This window comes from Notolabrus celidotus, chromosome 2 (genome assembly GCF_009762535.1).
Source record: "Notolabrus celidotus isolate fNotCel1 chromosome 2, fNotCel1.pri, whole genome shotgun sequence".
Classification (NCBI taxonomy): Eukaryota; Metazoa; Chordata; class Actinopteri; order Labriformes; family Labridae; genus Notolabrus; species Notolabrus celidotus.
Genome location: NC_048273.1, coordinates 5454684 through 5476596, shown reverse-complemented (window position 1 = coordinate 5476596; position 21913 = coordinate 5454684). Strand labels below are relative to the sequence as shown.

At 39.3% G+C, this 21913-nt stretch overlaps 1 protein-coding gene and 1 long non-coding RNA gene across 2 annotated transcripts; both read left to right on the top strand.

The window, feature by feature from the left end:
- The first annotated feature begins 448 nt into the window (after positions 1-448).
- LOC117831553 lies at positions 449-3567 on the top strand. Its single transcript, XR_004635027.1, has 3 exons — positions 449-707; positions 2406-2723; positions 3366-3567. It is a non-coding gene; the product is annotated as an uncharacterized LOC117831553 (long non-coding RNA).
- Positions 3568-4617: 1050 nt separating this feature from the next.
- On the top strand, positions 4618-21403 carry rexo1 (REX1, RNA exonuclease 1 homolog). The gene is made up of 16 exons (XM_034710285.1): positions 4618-4968; positions 6354-8185; positions 8298-8396; positions 10302-10512; positions 10610-10755; positions 11405-11542; positions 11759-11882; positions 12003-12128; positions 13515-13655; positions 13772-13885; positions 14010-14083; positions 15722-15832; positions 15979-16094; positions 16220-16358; positions 16677-16797; positions 20299-21403. Exons 1-16 carry the CDS (start codon positions 4779-4781, stop codon positions 20385-20387), a joined length of 3771 nt encoding a protein of 1256 aa, XP_034566176.1. The 5' UTR covers positions 4618-4778; the 3' UTR covers positions 20388-21403.
- The last annotated feature ends 510 nt before the right edge of the window (positions 21404-21913 follow it).

Below are 21913 nucleotides of genomic sequence, written 5' to 3'. Positions count from 1 at the left end.
GGCTCCTTAAACAGTGAAATTACCAAAAAGAACACACTAGAACAAAGTACTTCCTGTGAGCCAGACTAACAACACATTTTATGACTGTAGAAGAAGATGAGTCACATCACACCACCTCCTTTCTGAACAGTAACATAATGAAAACAAAACAAACTTACATTTATTCTGCTTTTTAAAAGATTCTCAGGAACAGACGTAGTCAGTTATCTCACTATAAAAACACTCAGTTACTTAACTTTAATCAGTTTAATAATTTGGTCTGTATTTCATTATTGAGTTTATGAAATGTTAAATATATATAACTAGTAAAAAGGGAAGATAATCAATTTAAAGCTTTAAACTGAGACCTGAGATGTCAAAGGTTATAAAAGTACACTCAGAGAAACACTAACATGGTGTAACTTCAAATATATACCATCAATAATTCATGTTTCCCAGTAATCACACATTATACAAACATTTTATTAGATTCACTTGCACAAAAATATTTGTCTGAAAATTAAAGCCAAAAGAAATAAATGTCTTACGTAATTTCTTATTTCTATTCCAGCACTGTAGACGTCATGAGGAAGGCAGGAGGAAATTAAATGATGCAACAGCAGCTTGTCTTCTGTACAATTTGCAGGAATCATGTGACAACTGGGCAACCCACCAGGTGCTTGTCTCCCTCTAGTGGCACTGAGATGTTACCAGGCGCATTCACTCAGGTAAGAAGAAAAGTCCTACAATGAAACTCCAAATGTTTGAGTTTTAAATGAGTTTTTGTTTCAACCTGTGCTGAGAATATTCTCTCTGGATATTGAGGTAAACGGAAACCATAGGAGAAATGATTCAACAGAAATGCATTATTATTAGAATTTATTTTATTACTTACTATTTTCTTGGATGTTATTCTCGTTATTGTAACTAATATTCTTATTACTTCCGCTGTAATTAATCCAGGTGTTTATTTTTCACACTTGATTTATTTATTTTGATACATGTTTATATATTATTAACTATTTATTTATTTATATATCACACTTTATTTATTTTTATACTTGTTTATATATCAATTTCTAATTTATTTATTTATCCCACTATTTTTTATTTTTAATACATGTTTATATATTATTATCCATTTATTTATTTTTCACACTATTTATTTATTTATTTGAATACATGGTTATATATTATCTATTTATTCATTCATTTATTTTGTATTCAATATTAACCCCTTGAAATTAATAATTAGGAAACTGTCATTCAGCCTCATCTATTTCATTAACATTATTGATCTAATATATTTATTTACTTTCTATTATTAAATGTTCTTCTCCCCTTTCATTGCTTACTTTCTATCGGTCGTTTCTGCTCTATTTATTTTTTAAAACATAACTTTTTAGCTTCTCTCTTGCAGACAGTTGCTATATTCTGATCAAATGTTGAAGGATTACTTTTTATTTTAGTTTGACTTTATCAAACTGTTGCATAAAGCAGGAGGGAAACAAATGCTCCTTGTTTGAGCAGCTGATCATGAGATTATAAATCATGAGATCAAATTCTTAAAATCTGAATTAGGTCAAGGGACTGCATGAAAATTTTTAGGAACAACACAAAACAAGCCTTTTTTCAAATATTAACCCTACAAATATATTGTTACTATATACACTACCAGTCAAAAGTTTGGACACACCTTCTCATTCAATGGTTTTTATTTGTTTTAATTATTTTCAACATTGTAGATTAATACTGAAGACATCAAAACTATGAAATAATCTGGTTTTGCCATAATCTGGATTACAACAGCAGTCAAATAGGTGTGTGCTAACCCTACCTCTGAACAACACAACTGATGGTCTCAAACACATTAAGAAGGCAAGTCATTCTACAAATGAACTCTTGACAAGGCTCATGTTAATTAGAAACCATTCCAGGAGACCACTTCATGAAGCAGACTGAGAGAATACCAAGAGTGTGCAAAGCTGTCATGAAGGAAAAAGGGGGCTACTTTACAGAATCTAAAATATGAAACATACTCTGCTTTCTTTAGCACTTTTATTGTGAATTAAATAATTCCATATATGTTCTTTCATAGTTTTGATGTCTTTGGTATTAATCTACAGTGTTTACAATAATTAAAATAAATACAAACCCTTGAATGAGAAGGTGTTTCCAAACTTTTGACTGGTAGTGTGTAACCTACAAATCATGCATTTTATCATGTTTAAAGGAACACATATAAACAAGAAGGAATAAGAAGAAGGAATAAACAAACATCACAGTCTAAAAATAAAACAGGGATGAAATAGTTACTCTTGGCATACCCGTCAGAGCTCCATGTCTGTGAACGTGTGTGTTTCTCTGGAGAAACATTGCACCTTATAAAACATGTGACGTGAATCCTCACCTCCTTACCTGCTCAGCACACCTGTGCGTCATGATGATCGCACCTGGAGCTAATTGGATCACGTGTCCTGTGTGGAGTCCACATAAGCTCGGCACGTGCTAGCATGACGTTTGACACTGCAGCTGGAGGTAGGTGTCTCAGAGCTCTGTAGGCTAGCACTTTAAAGTTAGACTTTAAGATCTGTGATTTATGGAGGAGCAAGGGAATTAAACCTGTGCCAAATGTAAGAAGTGAATCTTGTGCTTTAGGGTAGCTTAAAGAAGTCCCCTTATCAAGACTTGCCTTGTTCCAGCTTTTCAAACATCTTTATTTATTGTAGGCCATGTGCTTACCTGTAAGTTTGAGCAATGTGCTTTGGTACGGAAGCCCTAAAAGGACAGGATTAAATGCATTTTATTTTCTGTTTTCTCAGGATAATAAATTAATTTTGTTATCCTAAGAACTTTATGTATTTTTCTCATGATAATGGGATCATTTATCTCATTTTATTCAGAGAATGAAGCTTGTTTTCTGTGTTCTTGATCTTCAACCTGTAAGAAAATGTCTTGTAACAAAGGTCTTTTTATTCTTCACTGAGGAAACATTTTCTAAACAATGTTTGTGGAAAAAAACAAAATAATGAAAAACTGATAACAGGCCTTTCCTATTACCTGAAGTCACTTGCTTACCATGTGTAAATGTGCTCCTTTTGTTTAAAACAGGAGTCCTAAAGGAACACGACTCTCGAGATAACGAGAAAAATAAGACCAGAAAACAGAAAATAAAATGTATTTAATCATGAACTTTTAGGGCTTCTGTACTTTGGCATCCATGAGTTTAAACATTATTTTAAAGGAGCAGTTCACCTGTCTGTGCACAGGTCTTTGACTGAAGTTATTAAAAGTGTTTTAAAATGATCACCTATCTTTCTGCTAATAATAAGCCTTTGTTGGATAATGTTGAACTACACTATATAAACTTTTGCTTTCCTTTCCAGGTCATTTTGCTCATGGACTGACTATAGACTGTATAAAATATGGACGTAGTATCAGTGATGTCACCCATTTGTTTCTTAAGCGCCGTTTTGAGGCCATTTATCAGCGGCAGCCATATTGCTGCTGTTGAGCTAGTGTAAGGTAAAGAGGTGGGCTTTGAGCCTCCTTGCCAGCAGCTGCAATGTTCCCGCCTGTCAATCAAGTCAGCTGTGTCTCTCATTGGAAGACTCGTAATCTCAATATCTTCGAAATTGCCAGTTAGAAAAAATTCACCCCCAGCACAGTGTGTGCCGATCGAGAAATGAGCTATCCAGACTACACTCGTCTTTTGTACCAGACTGTAAACATGTTTATTTCTGCTGTAAAGATTGGCTCCTTTTGAATTGGTGTGTATGTGGTTTCTGGTACATCCGGAGCCAGCCTCAAGCGGATCCTCCATGAACTGCAGTTTTTAGCACTTCCACATTGGACTTATATTTTTAGACCGGAGGTTGCCGCTTGCTTTCTACCAACCAGAAACTGATAACAGGCCTTTCCTATTACCTGAAGTTACTTTGTTACCGTGTGTATAAATGTGCTCCTTTTTTATGTATAATACAAAAGCCCCACAGAACATGATTTGACTTATTTTCTTTTATTTTTCTCATTATCTGGAGAAAAAAGAAACTAAAATGTGTTCAATCATGTCCTTTTTAGGGCTCCCTTACTTGACATACATGACTTCACAAAATATTCTAAAGGAGCAGTTCAACTGTTTGTGCACAGCTCTGTGTCTGAAGTTATTAAAAGTGTTTTCAAATGATCACCTCTCTTTCTGCTAATTATAAGCTCATGTTGAACTACACAATATAAACTTTTGCTTTCCTTTTCAGGTCATTTCACTCATGGACTGACCTGAAAACGACACCCTGTTTTGATTCCTCTCAAATAAAATGATTAAACACTTTTGCCATTCATTTAATAAAGTTTGCAAGAATCCTGACAAAATAAAAAAACAGTATTATACAGAGCACATTTAGTATTTTCTGTCTTTAAGTCCATGGTCTTAAAACATCAGCCAACACACAAACTGTTTATGGAAAACTACCAATGTAAATAAATCATATTCTTCATTGTTATAAATGTTGTTTTTGTTAGGATTGTTTAACATAAAAGACTTAAATCTCCTGTAACAGTGTGAGGAATCATCATTTATAAACTCTCATCAGGACAGCACAGTTTTTACTTCCGTGACGTCAAAAAGCGCGACACGTGTGAAATCACGCGAGACTTCCCACCTCTCGCCGATCCAACATGGCGCAGTAGGAACGTTGTTATTGTTCCATAGCTGATACAAGCTCTCGCTCCACGGCGGAAACTGCGCACAGGGACCCCGGAGCTTCTCCCCGCGGGCATGAGAGGAACCTCCGAGGATCATGTTGAGATCCACGGGCTTCTTCCGAGGCCTTGACTGCCCCTTTTACACGGAGCTCCACGAAGGCAAAGGGAGCAAACATGGATGCAACAGACCGTACTGTCACTTCAGGCACAGCCAGCAGAGACGGGCTTCATACGGAGGTCCGACTGATGTGAAGAAGCAGAGAGATGTCCACTCCTCACAGAAAGGTGTTTCTATCATTTACTGTAATAAAGGATTCACTAACAGTGAGTCCTCGCTTACAGAGGACGAGCATGCACCACACCAGAGTGGACCTGAAGCAGGGACGCTGCTAAGCCAGCTTCTCTCACTGTTAGCTGCTTTGTTTTGATTTTCAGGGAATGAGAAAGTTTCTGTTCCTCTAAGTGAAGAAGCATGCGTTAAATGCGCCCAACAAGGGAACATGAAACACAACCATCCTACCTGAAGGAGGCAACTTAGGAGCCATGCATGTGTTGAACTATTAAGTGGTGCAATTACTTCATGTTCAGGTCTTTTCTTGTTCCCTCACTCTTAAATACCAACACCTCATGACCAACTGAGTTTAATTGATGCATATGATGTTTTGTATTTTCTATATAGCATCCTTTAGATTTAGAACATGTGAATGCCTATGTCTCTCCTGGTGTTTAGTCCCTACAATTTAAGTCTGCAGACACTAACTCTCTTCATTCAGCTAGTTTGAGAACTTATTTAAGATCACTGCATCTAAACATTTGTATAAGTGTGACCATGCAGCACTCAATCCATCCATCCATCCATCCATCCATCTTCCTCGGCTTAGCAGTCTCAGCAGGGAAGCCCAGACACTCCTCTCCCCTGCCACTTCCACCAGCTCCTCCTGGAGGATACCGAGGTGTTCCCAGGCAAGCTGAGAGATATAATCTCGCCAGCATTTCCTCTTTCCTGGGTCTTCCTCCCAGAAAGAAAACACCTCCTCAGGGAGACACCCATCCTTTCTAGATACCCGAATCACCTCATATGGCTCCTCTTGATCCGAAGGAGCAACGGCTCTACTTTGAGCCTCTCCCTGATGTCTGATCTTTAAGGCTGAGCCCAGACACCCTGCGGAGAAAGCTCATTTCAGCTGCTTGTATTCGCGATCTTGTTCTCTTGGTCACTACCCACAGCTCGTGACCACAGGTGAAGGTTGGAACATAGATTGACCGGCAAATTGAGAGCTTTGCCTTCTGGCTCAGCTCTCTCTTCAGCACAACAGCCCTGATTTGTCTGTCAATCTTCTGCTCCCTCATCCCCTCACTCGTGAACAAGACCCCAAGATACTTAAACTCCTCCGCCTGGAGTGGGCAAGCCACCCTTTTCCGACTGAGCACCATGGCCTCAGACTTGGAGGTGCTGATGCATACAGCACCATCCTCCACAAATTTGAGTCACCTTACTGAATGAATGTAACTTTGAGCAGATGCATATATTGTTGGATATATTACTGCTCAGTAGAGTTGCAGTAAACAGCAAAGTGCATCCCTCCTGGAAATCCTCACAAAAGCAAAGAAGTAGACCTGATGATTTTGATGTCACATTTGTCTTCATCTGATTGTCTTCTCTCCTGCAGACCAAGGCTACGATCCCTTCAACCCCGAACTTGTGAAGCCCCAGGATCAGCAGAATGGAGACTTCAGCGGTGCTCTGGAGATGGTCAACAAGGCCATCGAGGAGGTCCGCAGCGAGGTGGAGAGGGAGAAGAGGAAGCTCTCTCGGATCGGGGATGAACCCTACGACCCCGGCGCAAGCAAAGGCGTGTCTTCATCTGATGCCGTTAAAAGTAAAGCACCGCCATCACATATGGCCTACGACCCTGGGAGTTATCAGATGACAGCAGCGGATTATAATCCCAGCCCGAGCTGCAGCAAGTATACCTTGGATTCAGACAAGCAGGGGGGCGCTGTGAACTCCATGGAATATGTTCCTACTTCAGTGAAAAAGGCTCCATCTCGAACGCACACACACCAACTCCCCTCTCCTCCACCCAGCCCAAAGTACTCCAGCAGCACGCCCTCCTCTAAGTGTAAATACACGTTGGACAATACGAGACCGTCTACAGATATGGAATACGACCCGCTGTCCAACTACACGGCTGGAATTGCAGTGAAAAGTAAGAGAGAGGAGGGCGCAAAAGCTGGGAAAACTCACAGTCTAAAAGCATCGAACAATGAGGAGTATGTAGTGTCTGTGAAAAAACCACGGCAGGAAGGTGTGGACTCTAAAAAGTACACTTTCTCAGACTCTGAGGAGGAGAGCTCTGGAACAGAGTATCGACCCACCTCGCTTAGTAATGTCCAACAGAGGAAGGGCAACGCTGGGTCGCTTTGGGGGGCCGCTGGGAAGGAGAGGAAAGAGAGGACTGGAAGTACGCTGAATGCACTGACACAGAGGAATAAAGAGGACTCGGCAGGGGACTCGGACGTCCAGGAGTGTGTGAAGAGAAAGGACAGCACGGAGAAAAAGAAGGCAGCGAGTCAAACGGCTCATGAGAAAAGTGGCAAATCAGAGAAAGTACACAAAGCTGCGAAGGATGTAAACAAAACAAGCAGTAGTAAGAGTGTAAACAGCAGTAGTAAAGACAAAGAGTCAATAAAGAACTCGAATCAGGACTCTGCAAAGAAGGAGAACAAGAGTCATGGAAAAAGAGACGATAGGAAAAACACAGTTCAGACTAAACCCTCTGATAAAGCTCAGAGAGAAGGGCGAGAGGAGAAGAGAAGTGAGGGTAAGATCAAAGCTGTGGAAAAAGTAAAAACAGACTCAAACAAACGAGAGAGAGAGGAAAGTGGAGCGAGGGAAAGCAAAAAACACAAGCTGTCAGACAAGGAGAAGGAGCACAGGAAGTTTAAGGACCACCAACACAAAAATGGTAAACTTGAGAGCAGTAGACGAGAAAAAGACGGGAAGAAAGTAAGTAAAAGTAGTTCTGGCAGCAGCAGCTTCAGTAAAGGAAGCTCTGCGAACAGCAAAGAGAAGGTCAAACAAAACAACAGCTCCTCAAACGGGAAGAGTAAAGAGGGCAAACATCGGAGTCTCAGCTTCAGCCACGCCGATCTGTTCGGAGACGAGAGTCCGGAGGAGGCGGAGCCGATCCTGATGGATGATTCTGATGATGACGAGGAAGAGGAGGTGCTGGTTAGAAAGTCTGCTGATGCTTTAAAGAGGGGTCGTCTCGCCAAGAGGAAGGCGTCGGAGATGACCCCGTCTTCCTCAGATGGAGAGGGGGACGGTGGTGTCGAGGACGGCGGGGCAGGTAAGGACAAACTGGACAGTGTTGAAATTGACTACTCCAGTTTCCAGGACGAGCTGGACTTTGAGTCAGACCCCATGGAGGAGTGTTTGAGGATCTTTAACGAGTCCAAGGATGTGAAGAGGGAAGACAAGGGGAGGCAAGCCAAACAGGTATTATTATCATCATGTCTCATCTTTTATAACTCACACATGTTGTTTTAGGATTTTTAGTGTTCATATTTTGTAAACGTCTAAATGAATCTGCTCTGTTGTTCTCCCTCAGCCTTCCATGGACTCAGAGGAAGAGAGAAACCCAGACGACACTTTAACCACTCTCTTTCCTGGTCAGAAGAAGAGAGTCTCACATTTTGCCAAAGGAAACGTAAGTTTGTCTCTCTAACGTCTGTTTTAAGATCTGGACATTATTTTATTCAGTCATTTAACCCTCCTATTATCCTTGGGGTCAATTGGACCCCATTCAATGTTTCAAACGTCTCTAAATTAATGATTAACATCACTCTTGCTTCATATTTCATGACTCTTCCTAATTTAATGGGGACAACTGGGAAAACAGAATGTTTAAGCTTTATATAACATAAGAAATTCAACATTTTACACACATTTGTTTTAGTTGTTTTGGATGATATTGAGGTCACTATAACATACATCTTTATAACTTAAAGAAACATAAAGTACCTGAAACATAAACCTGGGGAACATTCAGTTTCTGGAGGTTTAGATTGCTGGGGTCAAGTTGACCCCAAGGATAAAATATCTTTTTAATGTTGAGGGTAACAGGAGGGGTAAAAAGAGAACAAAAACTGTGACCATGACGTCTTTTTCACAGAGGAACTCTCCAAAAAGAACAAAGTGTGATAAAAGTTCCTGTGGTTGAAAAGCTGCTTCGTCTTTATGTTTGGAGTTAAACTGATCACTCTTTCACTCTGCTACTTGCACAGCTGTGGTAAACTTCCTGTGTGTGCTTTTGTGTGTCTCACTTCCTGTGCTAAATAGCATGTAAACAGACACTAAAGGAAGTAAGAGCAGCAAGCAGAAACTTCTCTGGTAACAACAACAAGAAGTGACACAGGTTATGTTCAACACCGCCCATATAAGGGTGTTAAAGAAACATCACAAGTCAGTTTGTTGGACATTCTTATCAATCAATCAATCTTGATTTATAAAGCGCCAAATCACAACAAACGTTACCTGAAGACTCTTTCCAAACAGAGCAGGTCTAGACCGTACTCTGTGTTCTATTATTAACAAAGACCCAACATCAAGACAGGATAAGATCCAGTCCCATCTTACAGACAGGACTCAGTCTGATCTCTTCTTAATCCACCATGAGCAGAGCACTTTGCAGCATTTAGCAAGTTACAGTGGCAAGGACAAACTTCCTTTAACAGGCAGAAACCTCCAGCAGGACCAGACTCATGTTAGACACACATCTGCTGAGACCGTGTTGGAGAGAGAGATAGAGATGATAGTGGTGAGACGGATAGTAGAGGAATCTACGAGACAAGGGAGCTCAGGGACTCCAGAAAGGTCTATGGTTAGTAACTTTAATGGGACAGGAAGAGTTAGAGTAAGTGATGGACAGAGAGAGGAGAGAGAGAGGGGGCAGTCTAAGCATATAGCAGCACATCAATAACATACAGTCTGCTTCAACATCTTTAAAACAACACCTCTATCAAACACTCAGTTTTTACTGTGATAACAAGTTGAATCCAGTTGTTTTCTTAATATTTCCTGACTCATTGTCTGAAGATAATATCACTGATTTTCCCTCTCTAGCAGATTATTTCATTACATTATTTTTAGACAACAAAACTTGTTTTCTAAAGCAACACAATCATTTTCTGGCTGTGTAGAAAAAAACAACCGGTCCATTTCTGAGATTGTCTCGTGTCTTTGCAACCCTGGGGATACGTGTTATGACCATCTGATGCTAAGTCCACATCTCGAGAAATGAACTGAATGAACTCTATCAAAGGAAAACAATAGTCAATAGATTGTATGGATGCATGTCTGCTCAGGCCTTAGGGTTTTTATTTTCAATCACACAATAAATAACATAAACATATATGTTGAAACATTAAAATATAAACATTCATCATTTATCATACTGGATTTTACTACCTGGGCAGTCACATACTGAAGCTATACAGTCTCTACTTTAATGACGAGTGAGAAGCTTCAGAATGACTTGACTCCATCTTTGTTTTTTATCTTTGCTTTTGTAGAGAATAAATAACTTAGTGAAAGTTTTTCCTCTTTTCTTCAGACCGATGCACCTTCAAAGCCTGCAGTGCAGCCGTACAGAAGACTCACGGCTCAGGAGGTCTGTTACCGCCGCATGCAGATGTCTCAGCAACAAGCTGCTCAGATCTCTGCGACAGTCAAAGCTTCCTCACAGAGCTCCAGCCCCGGCATCTCTGGAGAGAAGAAGAGGATCGCACACCGTCCACAGCCACAGATAACATCTCCCAAAACAAGTACGACTGTTCTCTCCTACTGACACGCTCTGCTCTCCCTGTCATGAGATGATCTGAAGCCCTTCACGTTTACTCTCTGTCCTCAAACGTCCTGCAGGTCTCAAACCAGCCGCCAGCCGAAAGCTGTCCCCCAGCCAGTCCCAGTCCCATCAGAGCATCAAGACACAAACCACCGCCGGTATCTTATCCAAGACCTCGTCCACTGTCTCACAGAAGAGGATGGCACACACACCCACCATGAAGGTAACCTTCAGCCCACAAAATACAAAACAGATAGATAGATAGATGGATGGATGGATGGATGGATGGATGGATGGATAGATAGATAGATAGATAGATAGATAGATAGATAGATAGATAGATAGATAGATAGATAGATAGATGGATAGATGGATAGATGGATAGATAGATAGATAGATAGATAGATAGATAGATGGATAGATAGATAGATAGATAGATAAATAGATAAATAAATAAATAAATAGATACATGAATACATAGATGAATAAATAGTTAAATAAATAGATAGATAGATAGATAGATAGATAGATAGATAGATAGATAGATAGATAGATAGATAGATAGGTAAATAATTGAATAGGTAAAACCAAAATAAAATAAAGCAAATCAATAAAACAGAATAATCACAGAGGTGAGGTGGGAGTAGAGGTTATGTGTCGTAGGCTCTTTTGAACTGGAAGGTCTTGAGGTGGTTTTGAAGTGAGTCAGAGTTGCAGATGTTTGGAGAGTTCCAGAGAGTTGGGGCAGCGATTGGAAAAGGCTTTGTGAGGTGCAATGGTGCATGATCGTTGAAAAGACAAAACTGTCCCTGGCCCTGCTTCAAAATAAAACTGATGGATCTAATGTTCTTGATGTGTTTTGACTTTTTCAGAGCAGTACGTTGAAGCGACCGATCATCCCCACGGAGTTCGGAGCCAAAGTCCCAACCAACGTCCGCCAGCGCTACCTCAACACTTTCATAGATGAGTGTGTGAAGTTTTGCTCATCAGAGGAAATGGCCTTCCAGACGGTAAGAAGTCTTGATAATCTAAGTAATACATGACCTAAATGCAGAGGAATTTAAAAACAGTCAAAGTTTAACACAGATTTTGTTTTGGCAGAAGTTATGTTCACATGGGGGCTTAGTTTTTAGATTGTTATGTGCTTTGGAATCTTCAGTTTGAACGATTTAATCCAAAACAATGTGTCAGAAAAGCAGCTACTGACAGAAATGTGATGCTTTCAGGCGCTGGACGAGGAGAGGCTGGTGTACGAGCGAAGCAACAGCAAGAACATCTACCTCAACGTAGCTGTCAACACCCTGAAGAAGCTCCGCGGCAAGAGCAGCTCCCGTCCATCTCCTGTCCCCAGTACGTCCCACTCACACCTGAGCAGTCAAACATGCAGTATTTAACCCTTTACATATAGAACAGATCAAAAGTGCAGAGTATGAGAGGTTTCAGTAGTAACTTCTACGTGTTCCCCTGCAGAGTATTGTGGATCAACAACCAACAAAAAGGCTCAATCCCATGAAGAGGTCCTGGGAGGTCGTCTCGCTGCTAAAACCAGCTTTACTATTAACAGGACGGGCAAACAGCAGGAAGAGAAACTGGCAGGTAAGACACGAGTTGGATTCATTAGCTGTCAGTGGTAGAAAAGGTGTTTTTTAACACTTCCTCATCCTGATGGGAACCAAATGACTGTACCTTTGATTGAAAGAAAAACACACAAGAGGAAACAAGAAGAGGACATAAGAAGAGTCTTTGTGTTAAATAGAGTCCTGATACCTTCACTTTGCTCAGTGATGTGTTGAAGAGTCAGTCAACAGTGATTATAGAACTGATTCAGGGGCCTGCTGGTGGCCTAGCGGTCTAAGTGCCCCACGTATAGAGGCTGTAGTCCTCATCGCAGAGGTTGCTGGTTTGACTCCCGGCCGGTCGACTATGTGCTGCATGTTCCCCTTCCCCCTCTCTCTACTCGCCACATTTCCTGTCTCTCTTCAGCTGTCCTGTCAATAAAGGCAAAACAAATCCCCCAAAAATAACTTAAAAAAACAAAACAAAGAACTGATTCAGACACTCATGTGATGTCTCCAGAGACTCTCCGCTGCATGACCTGAGTGGATTTGCTTATTCCCCAAAGAAATGACTTTGAATAAGCAGGAAGTAAATAAGTTAGGGATAATATAGAACCCCTTCAGGGTGCATCCACCGGCTAATCATACTTTATCCAGCTTATTATCCAGCTACTAACCTAAAATACAAACACCTTGGCAAAAAAACATTGATTCATAGATTATCTTATTGATTTAAAATGATTTATGTTTACTGTTTTTAAAAATAGTCTCCTCTGAGCTCTGTGGTTCACACACCTTTAAAAATAAAGGACTGTCACAACTTTGAACCCTGCTGCTATCATCACCACCGCTCATGGTTACGTTTCTTTGTAGAGATCGCTAACCTAAAGTTTCTCTCACCTGCTCCACTCCTTCATCATATTGATGGACAGGATCCAAAATGAAAACATCTGTAGCCTGAGGATTTAGCATGCTAAATAAAGCTAATGTTTTAGCCGCATTGTTTTGATGCTAACAAAAGCTAACGGTTTCCCCTCACCGAACGGTCTATGGTGTCAACAAGCAGAAGCTAAATGTGTCTGAACTCTTTTCAGTGGATTGATTTGACATGACGTGTGATCAGTTTGCCTCTGGCGTTGCTCATGTTAGTGAAAGTTAATAACCATTGTCAAGGGGTTTTGACCAATCAGAATCAGGCATCTTACACAACCGGAAGATCAGTAAGAAAGCTGGGTAAATAAAAAATCCTTACAGACTTTGATCAAATTAGAAGTCCAAAAAGATGACTTCAGTCCGGTTGTCTGTTGCACCAGCTCTGTATGAGTTGTGTCTTAACCAGACTCAACCACATGTTGAAACTTGTAACTTTGTGACTTAATACATAAATAAAACACACATTCATGTTGATGTCACTGTCTCGCTCCAGGAGCTACACTGTACAGGAAGCTGAATGCGTACCTGATGACGGAGGAGCAGCTCCAGGAGCACGGGTACCCGAGGACAAACCCCGAAGCTCCGGGCCGAGCTGTTATTCACAACGTGCCCGAGAAGAAACCGACCACAGACCGTGAGTTACTTCATGACCCGACCGCCCGCTCTCTGATTCCTAACGACCGTCCCTTAATCATATTGACATCGGTATGTGCGGCTCAGCAAACTTTCAGCTCTGTAATGTGTCTCCAGCTTTCTCAAAGATTTGCTGTCGATGTGGAGCGGAGTACAAAGTCAACGTGAACGGCAGCTGTGTCCGTAAAGAAGAATGTGTTTTTCACTGGGGACGACTGCGCAGACATAAAGGTCAGTTTGTCTTTTATTAATTCAAGTCATTATCAAACACCTTTTTAAAACTTAATCCTGCCAAATCTCTCCATCTTTACATCCTAATTTCTTATATTTAACTTAATATTCCTTCCTCTGTCAGTGGCTGGAGGATGGGAGACAAACTACAACTGCTGTTCTGCAACTGTGGGAACTCTGGGCTGTCAAGCTTCAAAGGTATCGTCTCTTTCAAACGTTTCATTGCATTTAAAGGAGACAAGAATCAATCAGACTTGATTTTAAAGACCTTTTCATACAGTAATGTTTTAACACAACATGCTGTACATTAAAATAATAATAGAAGTATTAAAATAGAATAAATTAAAGATGTAAAAAGACCCCTAAACACACCTGCTCTCTATTTACAAAGTGAAGAACATGATATAAAAAGGAAATGTTATCATGATATTTTAATGAGGAAACACTAGAGGTAAAATAAGATTTCAAAACTCAAGTTAGGAAATTAAACTCACCAAAATAAAATAGATTAATAAAATGATAAAACAGTAAAATATTAAACCAGTAAAAGAAACTAAGATGCAACATGACAAGTTAATAAATACAGAAGGAAATATTAAAATGCTGAGAGGTAATCCATAAAAATCTCAGGAATAAAATGATCAAATTAAATTAATAACTAAATAAATAATGAAATAATGCACAAGTAATTCATAAATAAATACAAATTAAAAATAAAGTGAATAAATATTTTTAGTATGTATTATAATTCAAAATAAGACAGTAGATGTTTTCTTTTTTTGGATAATGTTTTTATTGATTTTTACACCAACTTTAGACATCCATTTATAAACATTCATAAACATATCTTCACATCTATGTGCATAAATACAATACAGAACACACACAATATCTCAGGTACAATAAGAAAGGACATACAGAATTAAGCACATCTTGCATCCACACATATAAAAAAAACATATATATAAATATAATAAAAGATACAAAAAAGAGAATAAATACAAGTAAATAATAACACAAATAATAATATATAAAATAAAAATAAAATAGAATAATTAAATAAATAAAAAGAAGTAAACAGTTCTTGTACTGTGTCAGTAGTTTGAGTTAAGGTGATATATCAGTCTGGTATTCAAGCATCTAACATTACCGTGGGTATCTCAGAGGGCCATCTAATCATTCCCATAGTGTATGACATTTAAAATAGACTTAAATTTGAACTAAATAATAAGTAAATAAGGTAAGATAGAATAAGACTTTGTTTAAAGTGAGACTAAAAATGCAGGTCCTAAGTTTGCTTTAAAAATGTTTATAATCTGTGAAAATGTGGGGTATTGGTACCGTTTTAGAAGACCGTACTTTTAAACATGAAATTTCAAATGTAATACTTATAGATAAAATTAAAAAAGAAGTTTTAAAATCAGTGCTAAAGCCTTTTTGTAAAAGCATAGTGTTGAGTCATTGTCAGAGACGTTCCTTCGATGCTGAAGCTGTAGTTTTATTAATGTAGAGAACCAAATAATACTTTCCACATGTTTGCTGTTTTTTTTAACTTTTTACACTTTATTTGATAATCTTCAGCCCCCTGTATTCCACCTCAGAGCTTTACATATCTAATGAAAATATGTTTATATGTCTCTGTGGTAGGTTTCAGTGTTTGTAACAATATCAGAATTCAGTGTTTCCTTCTCCGTGTCTTCTTATCAAAGAAACCTGGCCATGATTTGTAAACCTCGTATTTAAAGGACGACCACGGTCACATCCCTCTGACTTGTTTTGAAGTCACCTCATTTATTTAACATCCACAGACCTGACACATTAATTTTTCCCCCACAGCAACACGTTCAGGACGGTCGTAAAGAGTCACTGGACGGCTACGTCACGACGTTCAGTAAATCTCTCCCTCCGGATGGAAACGGAGGAGTGTTCGCTTTGGACTGTGAGATGGTGAGTCAGTCAGAGAGTTAGGATACTGAAACAGAAACATAGAAGGTGGTGTCATTTTAATAACTTGAGTAATTAGTCTCTTCTGCTTTGACTGATAACTGTTTCATATTCCTGAACTTACAGTCACATGATCTGTTTGTTTCCAGTGTTACACCAAACAGGGTCTGGATCTGACGAGGGTGACCGTCATCGACTCAGAGCTGAATGTAATCTACGACACGTTCGTCAAACCTGAGAGCAAAGTGGTCGATTACAACACACGGTGAGTTCACCTCAACACTGCGTGGGTCACATATGATTACATATGATTTAATCAAGCCATATGTGTACGTTTGTAACTTTGAGACAGTCACAGAAGAATGAAGTCAGAGTTTATTTGTCTCTCAGGTTTTCGGGTGTAACAGAGGAGGACTTGGAGAACACCACCATCAGTCTGAGAGACGTTCAGGCCGTGCTGCTCAGTATGTTCAGTGCTGAATCCATCCTGTTGGGACACAGTCTGGAGAGCGACCTTACTGCTCTGAAGGTACACCTCATCAGAATTCAGTTTCATTATAGTAGAAATAATAATTAGGACACATTCTAAGAAAGTTCAGTTTTGTTTCCTAAATTTCTCAGGTTGCTTCTTGACTTACAATCAGGATTCATGTCCTCGTTCTGCAGACAGGAGCAGGGTGTTTATCTGCCTTCTGTCAAGGCTGAGACGCTGAATGTCTGCCTTTGAGTCTTTGCTGAAATAAACAAACCTTTGATTAAATTATCTCTCTCTCTCTCTCTCTCTCTCTCTCTCTCTCTCTCTCTCTCTCTCTCTCTCTCTCTCTTTTTCTATCTCTCTGTCCTCCAGCTGATCCACAGTACAGTCGTAGACACGGCCATCGTGTTCCCTCACCGCCTCGGCCTGCCCTACAAACGGGCCTTGAGGAACCTAATGGCCGATCACCTCAAACGCATCATTCAAGACAACGGTGAGAAAATACATGAAGATATCAGCAGCTGTAGTTTGATTTCAACAGCATGTCATCATGTATCATCTTATTTGTGCTGCATGTGCTGATAATAACAATAATACAAGGTTATGTAAGAGATAATGGACTTGTCTCACCCTGAGGGGTTCTATTTCCCAAAACTACCTGCTAACCATACATTATCCTGCTTATTACCCAGCTACTAACAAAAAAATAGTCCCAGTGATTTCACGTCAGTTATCGTTCCATAGTGATGGATTCTTATCTGCCTGTTGCAGCCGATTGAACGTGAAACTGTCCTCATTCAGCTCTCCTTCTTCTCTGAGCTCTGCGGTTCACACACCTTTAATAATAAAGTTAATAACAGTTGTCAAAGGTTTTGACCAATCAGAATCAGCATCAGCCGTAAGGTCAGTAAGAGAGCTGGGTAATAAATGTATTTACCAATCAGGTGGTTCTGACTTGTGACAGTGACGTAAATGTGTTTGGTGAAAATATTTTGACAAATCCAGGATTTAAAAACAACAAACTGCAGGAACTCAGAGAAACAGCATCTGTTGACTCCACATGCTGTGAAAAATGTTGTTTTTGGGATAAAGGTTTTAAAGCATTTCATCCCCATTAACACACAGATAAATACATAATCCTCTGTCACATTAACACGGCCCCACTCACACAAACAGACCCCCTCGTTCGTATGCTGAGCACATTTACTCCCCACAGCATAATCCCATAATCTCCATATGTAACCCACTCCTGTCAGAATCTGTGGAAACACAAACAAGCTGAGATCGACTGATCGATCGCTCAACAGGAGTTTGTGTGGAAGCATATTTTATTGAACCTCAGGCAACACATGAGTATCTAAATATATCTTACAAAATAAATAAATCAAAAGAAAAAAAAAGAAAAACTATTGGTAATTAATGTTACAATTATAAGATAAGATAATACTTTATGGATCCCCAGGGTAATTTGGTTGTTGCAGCAACACAGACATAGTAGCAAGAGTAGTACAAGAATAATAGAACACAAATAGAGAATATATGTAAATAAAGGAAAAATAAAAATAAAAATAAAAATGCATAAAATAAGAATAGAAATGTAAAGGTATATCCAAATGTTTCACATGGTGTAAATAGCTGTACTAAATAATACTTGTACATAAATGACAAATAGAAATATAATAAATTATCCAAAAAAAGGGGGTTAAATAAATGTTAAAGACAGGGGGAGAGGGGGAGAAAGAGAGAAGGGAGGGCAACTATGCATATATCAATAAATCATCAATCAATCAATCTTTATTTGTGTATCGCCAAATCACAACAAACGTTATCTCAGGACGCTTGTACAAACATAGGAGGTCTAGACCACTCTATGTCAAATTATGAACAGAGACCCAACTTCAAGACAGGGTAAGACTCAGTCTGACCCCACCTTAATCCATCATGAGCATTGCACATCGCAGTATTTAGCTAGTTACAGTGGTGAGGAAAAACTTGCTTTTAACAGGCAGAAACCTCGAGCAGAACCAGACTCAAGTTAGACAGCCATCATATCCTCTATGCATTATAAATAAAAAGTAAAGGAGAAGTGAGGCGGCTTGGTTCAGATAGTGTAGAGAACTATGTGACGTTATAGGAGACACAAAGGCAAAGACAAAAAAAGCAATAAAATGTTTGAAGTTTGTAGAAATGATAAAACAACACAAGTTCAAACAGAGTGAGTCCTGCAGAGCAATAAAACAGAGAGCCAACAAAGAGATTTAAGATGAAGGATAAATCCAGGTCATGATTCTGATGATATGAGATAAATGTGGAAGTGTCTACGTTTCAAACATGACAGTCTAATCTGTGCTGTCTCAAATCAGTGTGGTGCAGTGAATTAGACTGCAATACACGTGTGTCACCAGCAGGGGTCACCTCCACGCTCTGTGCCTGTTGAAGTGTGCAGAAACACCTCAAAGCTTTTGAAAGCCTCAGCCTCCTCTTTAAAGCAGCGGCTGCTTTTAGCAACTTCACAGTGTGGCGTTGTTCTTCCTCACCTCCTCCTCTTCGTATCCTTTTACTAAACAGAGTCATTAAAGAGAGTCAGCGTCAAGCTTTGGGGATGGCAGAGTCGTTCTAAGATGACTTTCATTACATTTTATTCAAACATTTAAGGTCTGAGTGCAATATCTCAAGAACTTTATAAAGTCTTTTCCATGAAGTTCAATCAATCACCTCACAATGTATCCCTCACAATAAATTGCACTAGTGTTTAATGATCTTTTATCTGGCCTCAGAATCAGATCTAATAAAAAAATCAGTTGAATAGTTTGGTGAATTAATATCAATCAATAGTTTAGATAATTAAAATATGTGTAAAACAAAATAACCTTTCCATTGATTTCTGTTTTACTGTTTAGTGCTAATAAGACGACATCACTTTGATTTATTGACAATTAATCAAACATTTAAAAACAAGCAGTTTTAATTAATACTTTATTGTTTTTGGTTAAAGTGTCACACACATACTAGTTTAGGGTTGCTTTTCTATCTTTAGATTAAACTAAGAGTCTTTGTTTTGGTGTTTTGGGGATTATATTGGAATTTCATTTACTGGAAAAGTCAGATCCTAGTCTTCTTGGGCGGTGTTTTAAGAATAATAATAATAATAATAATACATTTGATTTATAACACACTTTTTTTACAATCTCATAGTGCTGCAAGACACATCATTAAAACAGCAAAGGTAAAAACAGAGTTCAAAACAGACAACAATAACAAATATAAAGATTTAAACATTTCAAACAGCCTGCTTTTTAGTTCAATTGGTAGCACAGAGATCAAAATATTCAGTTTTGAATGAAACTTTATCAAAGGAACACCACTGACACAGACGGTCAAGTACAGGGTCTGTAATTTTGTCTGTAACAAGTAGACCACCTGCAGCATCCATTCGTTAATCAGAGCAGCCGAGCCCCTCATTAGCATATCTCTGGACTGAATGCAATTTAGAAGTTGAGTTTCATACAAATTTCCACTTTTAAAGTTATATTTTTGGGGCTTTTTGCCTTTATGATAGGACAGCTGAAGAGAGACAGGAAATGTGGGGAATAGAGACATGGTGGCGAACAGGCAACCTCTGCGACGAGGACTATAGCCTCTGTATGTGGGGCGCTTAGACTGCTTGGCCACCAGCACCCCTTTTAAAGTTTTCACAAGACGACAAATGATCTGAGAAATCATCAATTTTTCTCACATGACGCTCTAGTGGCCGTTTGAGGACCTGCAGGCCTGCTGCTCGCTTCACAGAGCAGCAAACACAGCTTTAAACCATAGACTGTGTAATAAATGGACGTAGTATCCGTGACATCACCCATCTGTTTCTGAAACGCTATCGTCGGCGAGAACCATATTGGAAATGCTGAACTCAACCTAACTTCTGTCTCTCGCTGTTTCCACATTTCCTTGTTGAGATAATAAAATCTCCTCCTCTCATTCCTGCGTGTGTTTGCAGTGGAGGGCCACGACTCCAGCGAGGATGCGTCCGCCTGCATGGAGCTGATGATGTGGAAGATTAAGGAGGATGCAAAGGTCAAAAGATGACCTCTGACCCCTCCAGCCTACTTTCCTATCATTCAACTTCCTGCCTTCGTGTTACAATACAAGAAGAAGAGTTGGGGAGGCCTGTGCCTGCTCTCCGAGGTCAGAGTGTCGATGTTTCTGCCTAACCAATAGAAAACTGTCAGTCAAAGCAATAGGAGCCCAAACAAACAGTGTTTTCATTTGCTTCAAGGTCTCTTTGTTCTAAATAATGTCACTTTATATGTATTTCTGTTTATCTGAGAAGTGTCTTTTAAGGCCTCAAACATTTTATGGATTACACCTTTCTATAGACTAAAAATGTCAGGGCATTGTCCACTTAACCATGATGATGATGATGATGATGATGATTAATATTATGTTCATGCCAGGCTGGATCTTCAGCCTTAATTGCACTAAAGAAAACGCTCTTATTTTATAGGGCCTGAGTCTGAGTACCTCATCTGTGTTGTAGAGCATTGACTTCTAATGAATGACACACACTTTGTTCTTAGGTACACTAAAGTACACCCATGTCCGAGTGTGTCTGTAAATGCACTTGTGTTTTCCACATAGCATAGCGCCTGGTTTCCCCGTCACTGATGCTCTGTTCACGGTGCATTTCTTATGGAGTTTGTTGGTCGGCCTGAACCTGACTAATCCTATAATACTTGATCATACAGAGAGGCTCTGCTACTACCTATTTACTTGATGGAATATATCACTGTACACTCGTAGTTCAGATCAAACACTGACCACCTGCATGAAATAGATCAATAGGAATCATTGTGACAGCAGGTGTGACATGTTGTTCCTCCATTATGACACAAAGCTAGGTTCAGTGTTGTGGAATTAGGACTGGGTTGTTGAATACACACAATTATCCTTTAGTCAGTACCAGCTAACTTGTGCAGTTTTATGTTAAAATTGACTGAAAAAAGTCTTTGAGTGCTGTAAATACGCTGTAAGCAGTTTCCTTTTTGTAATTGTTCTTTTTTTTTTGTTTATCTTTTCTATTAAAAACTATTAGTTAAGAAAAAGTTGTTCTGTTTTTAGAGTCTCCACAGTCCCTTCATGTGTGTAGCAACTACGAAGAGGTTAGACGGAGTCCTGAAGACATGCTACATTCAAATTCATGCTAGTTTTCCGTGGCTACCAACTCTTCTTCTTCTTCTTCTTCTTCTTCTTCTTCTTCTTCTTCTTCTTCTTCTTCTTCTTCTTCTTCTTCTTCTTCTTCTTCTTCTTCTTCTTCTTCTTCTTCTTCTTCTTCTTCTTCTTCTTCTTCTTCTTCTTCTTCTTCTTCTTCTTCTTCTTCTTCTTCTTCTTCTTCTTCTTCTTCTTCTTCTTCTTCTTCTTCTTCTTCTTCTTCTTCTTCTTCTTCTTCTTCTTCTTCTTGTCAGATTTAGATAAACTTTTTGTTATACTGGTTAAAATGATCTCTATGCCCTGATGGTAATCATTACATGATGTGTTCTTAAAAAAGAGTGAAAAAAACCTATCTACAGCCGGAGTAAACCTGGGAAAACACCAACCAATCCCTGCCATCAGGA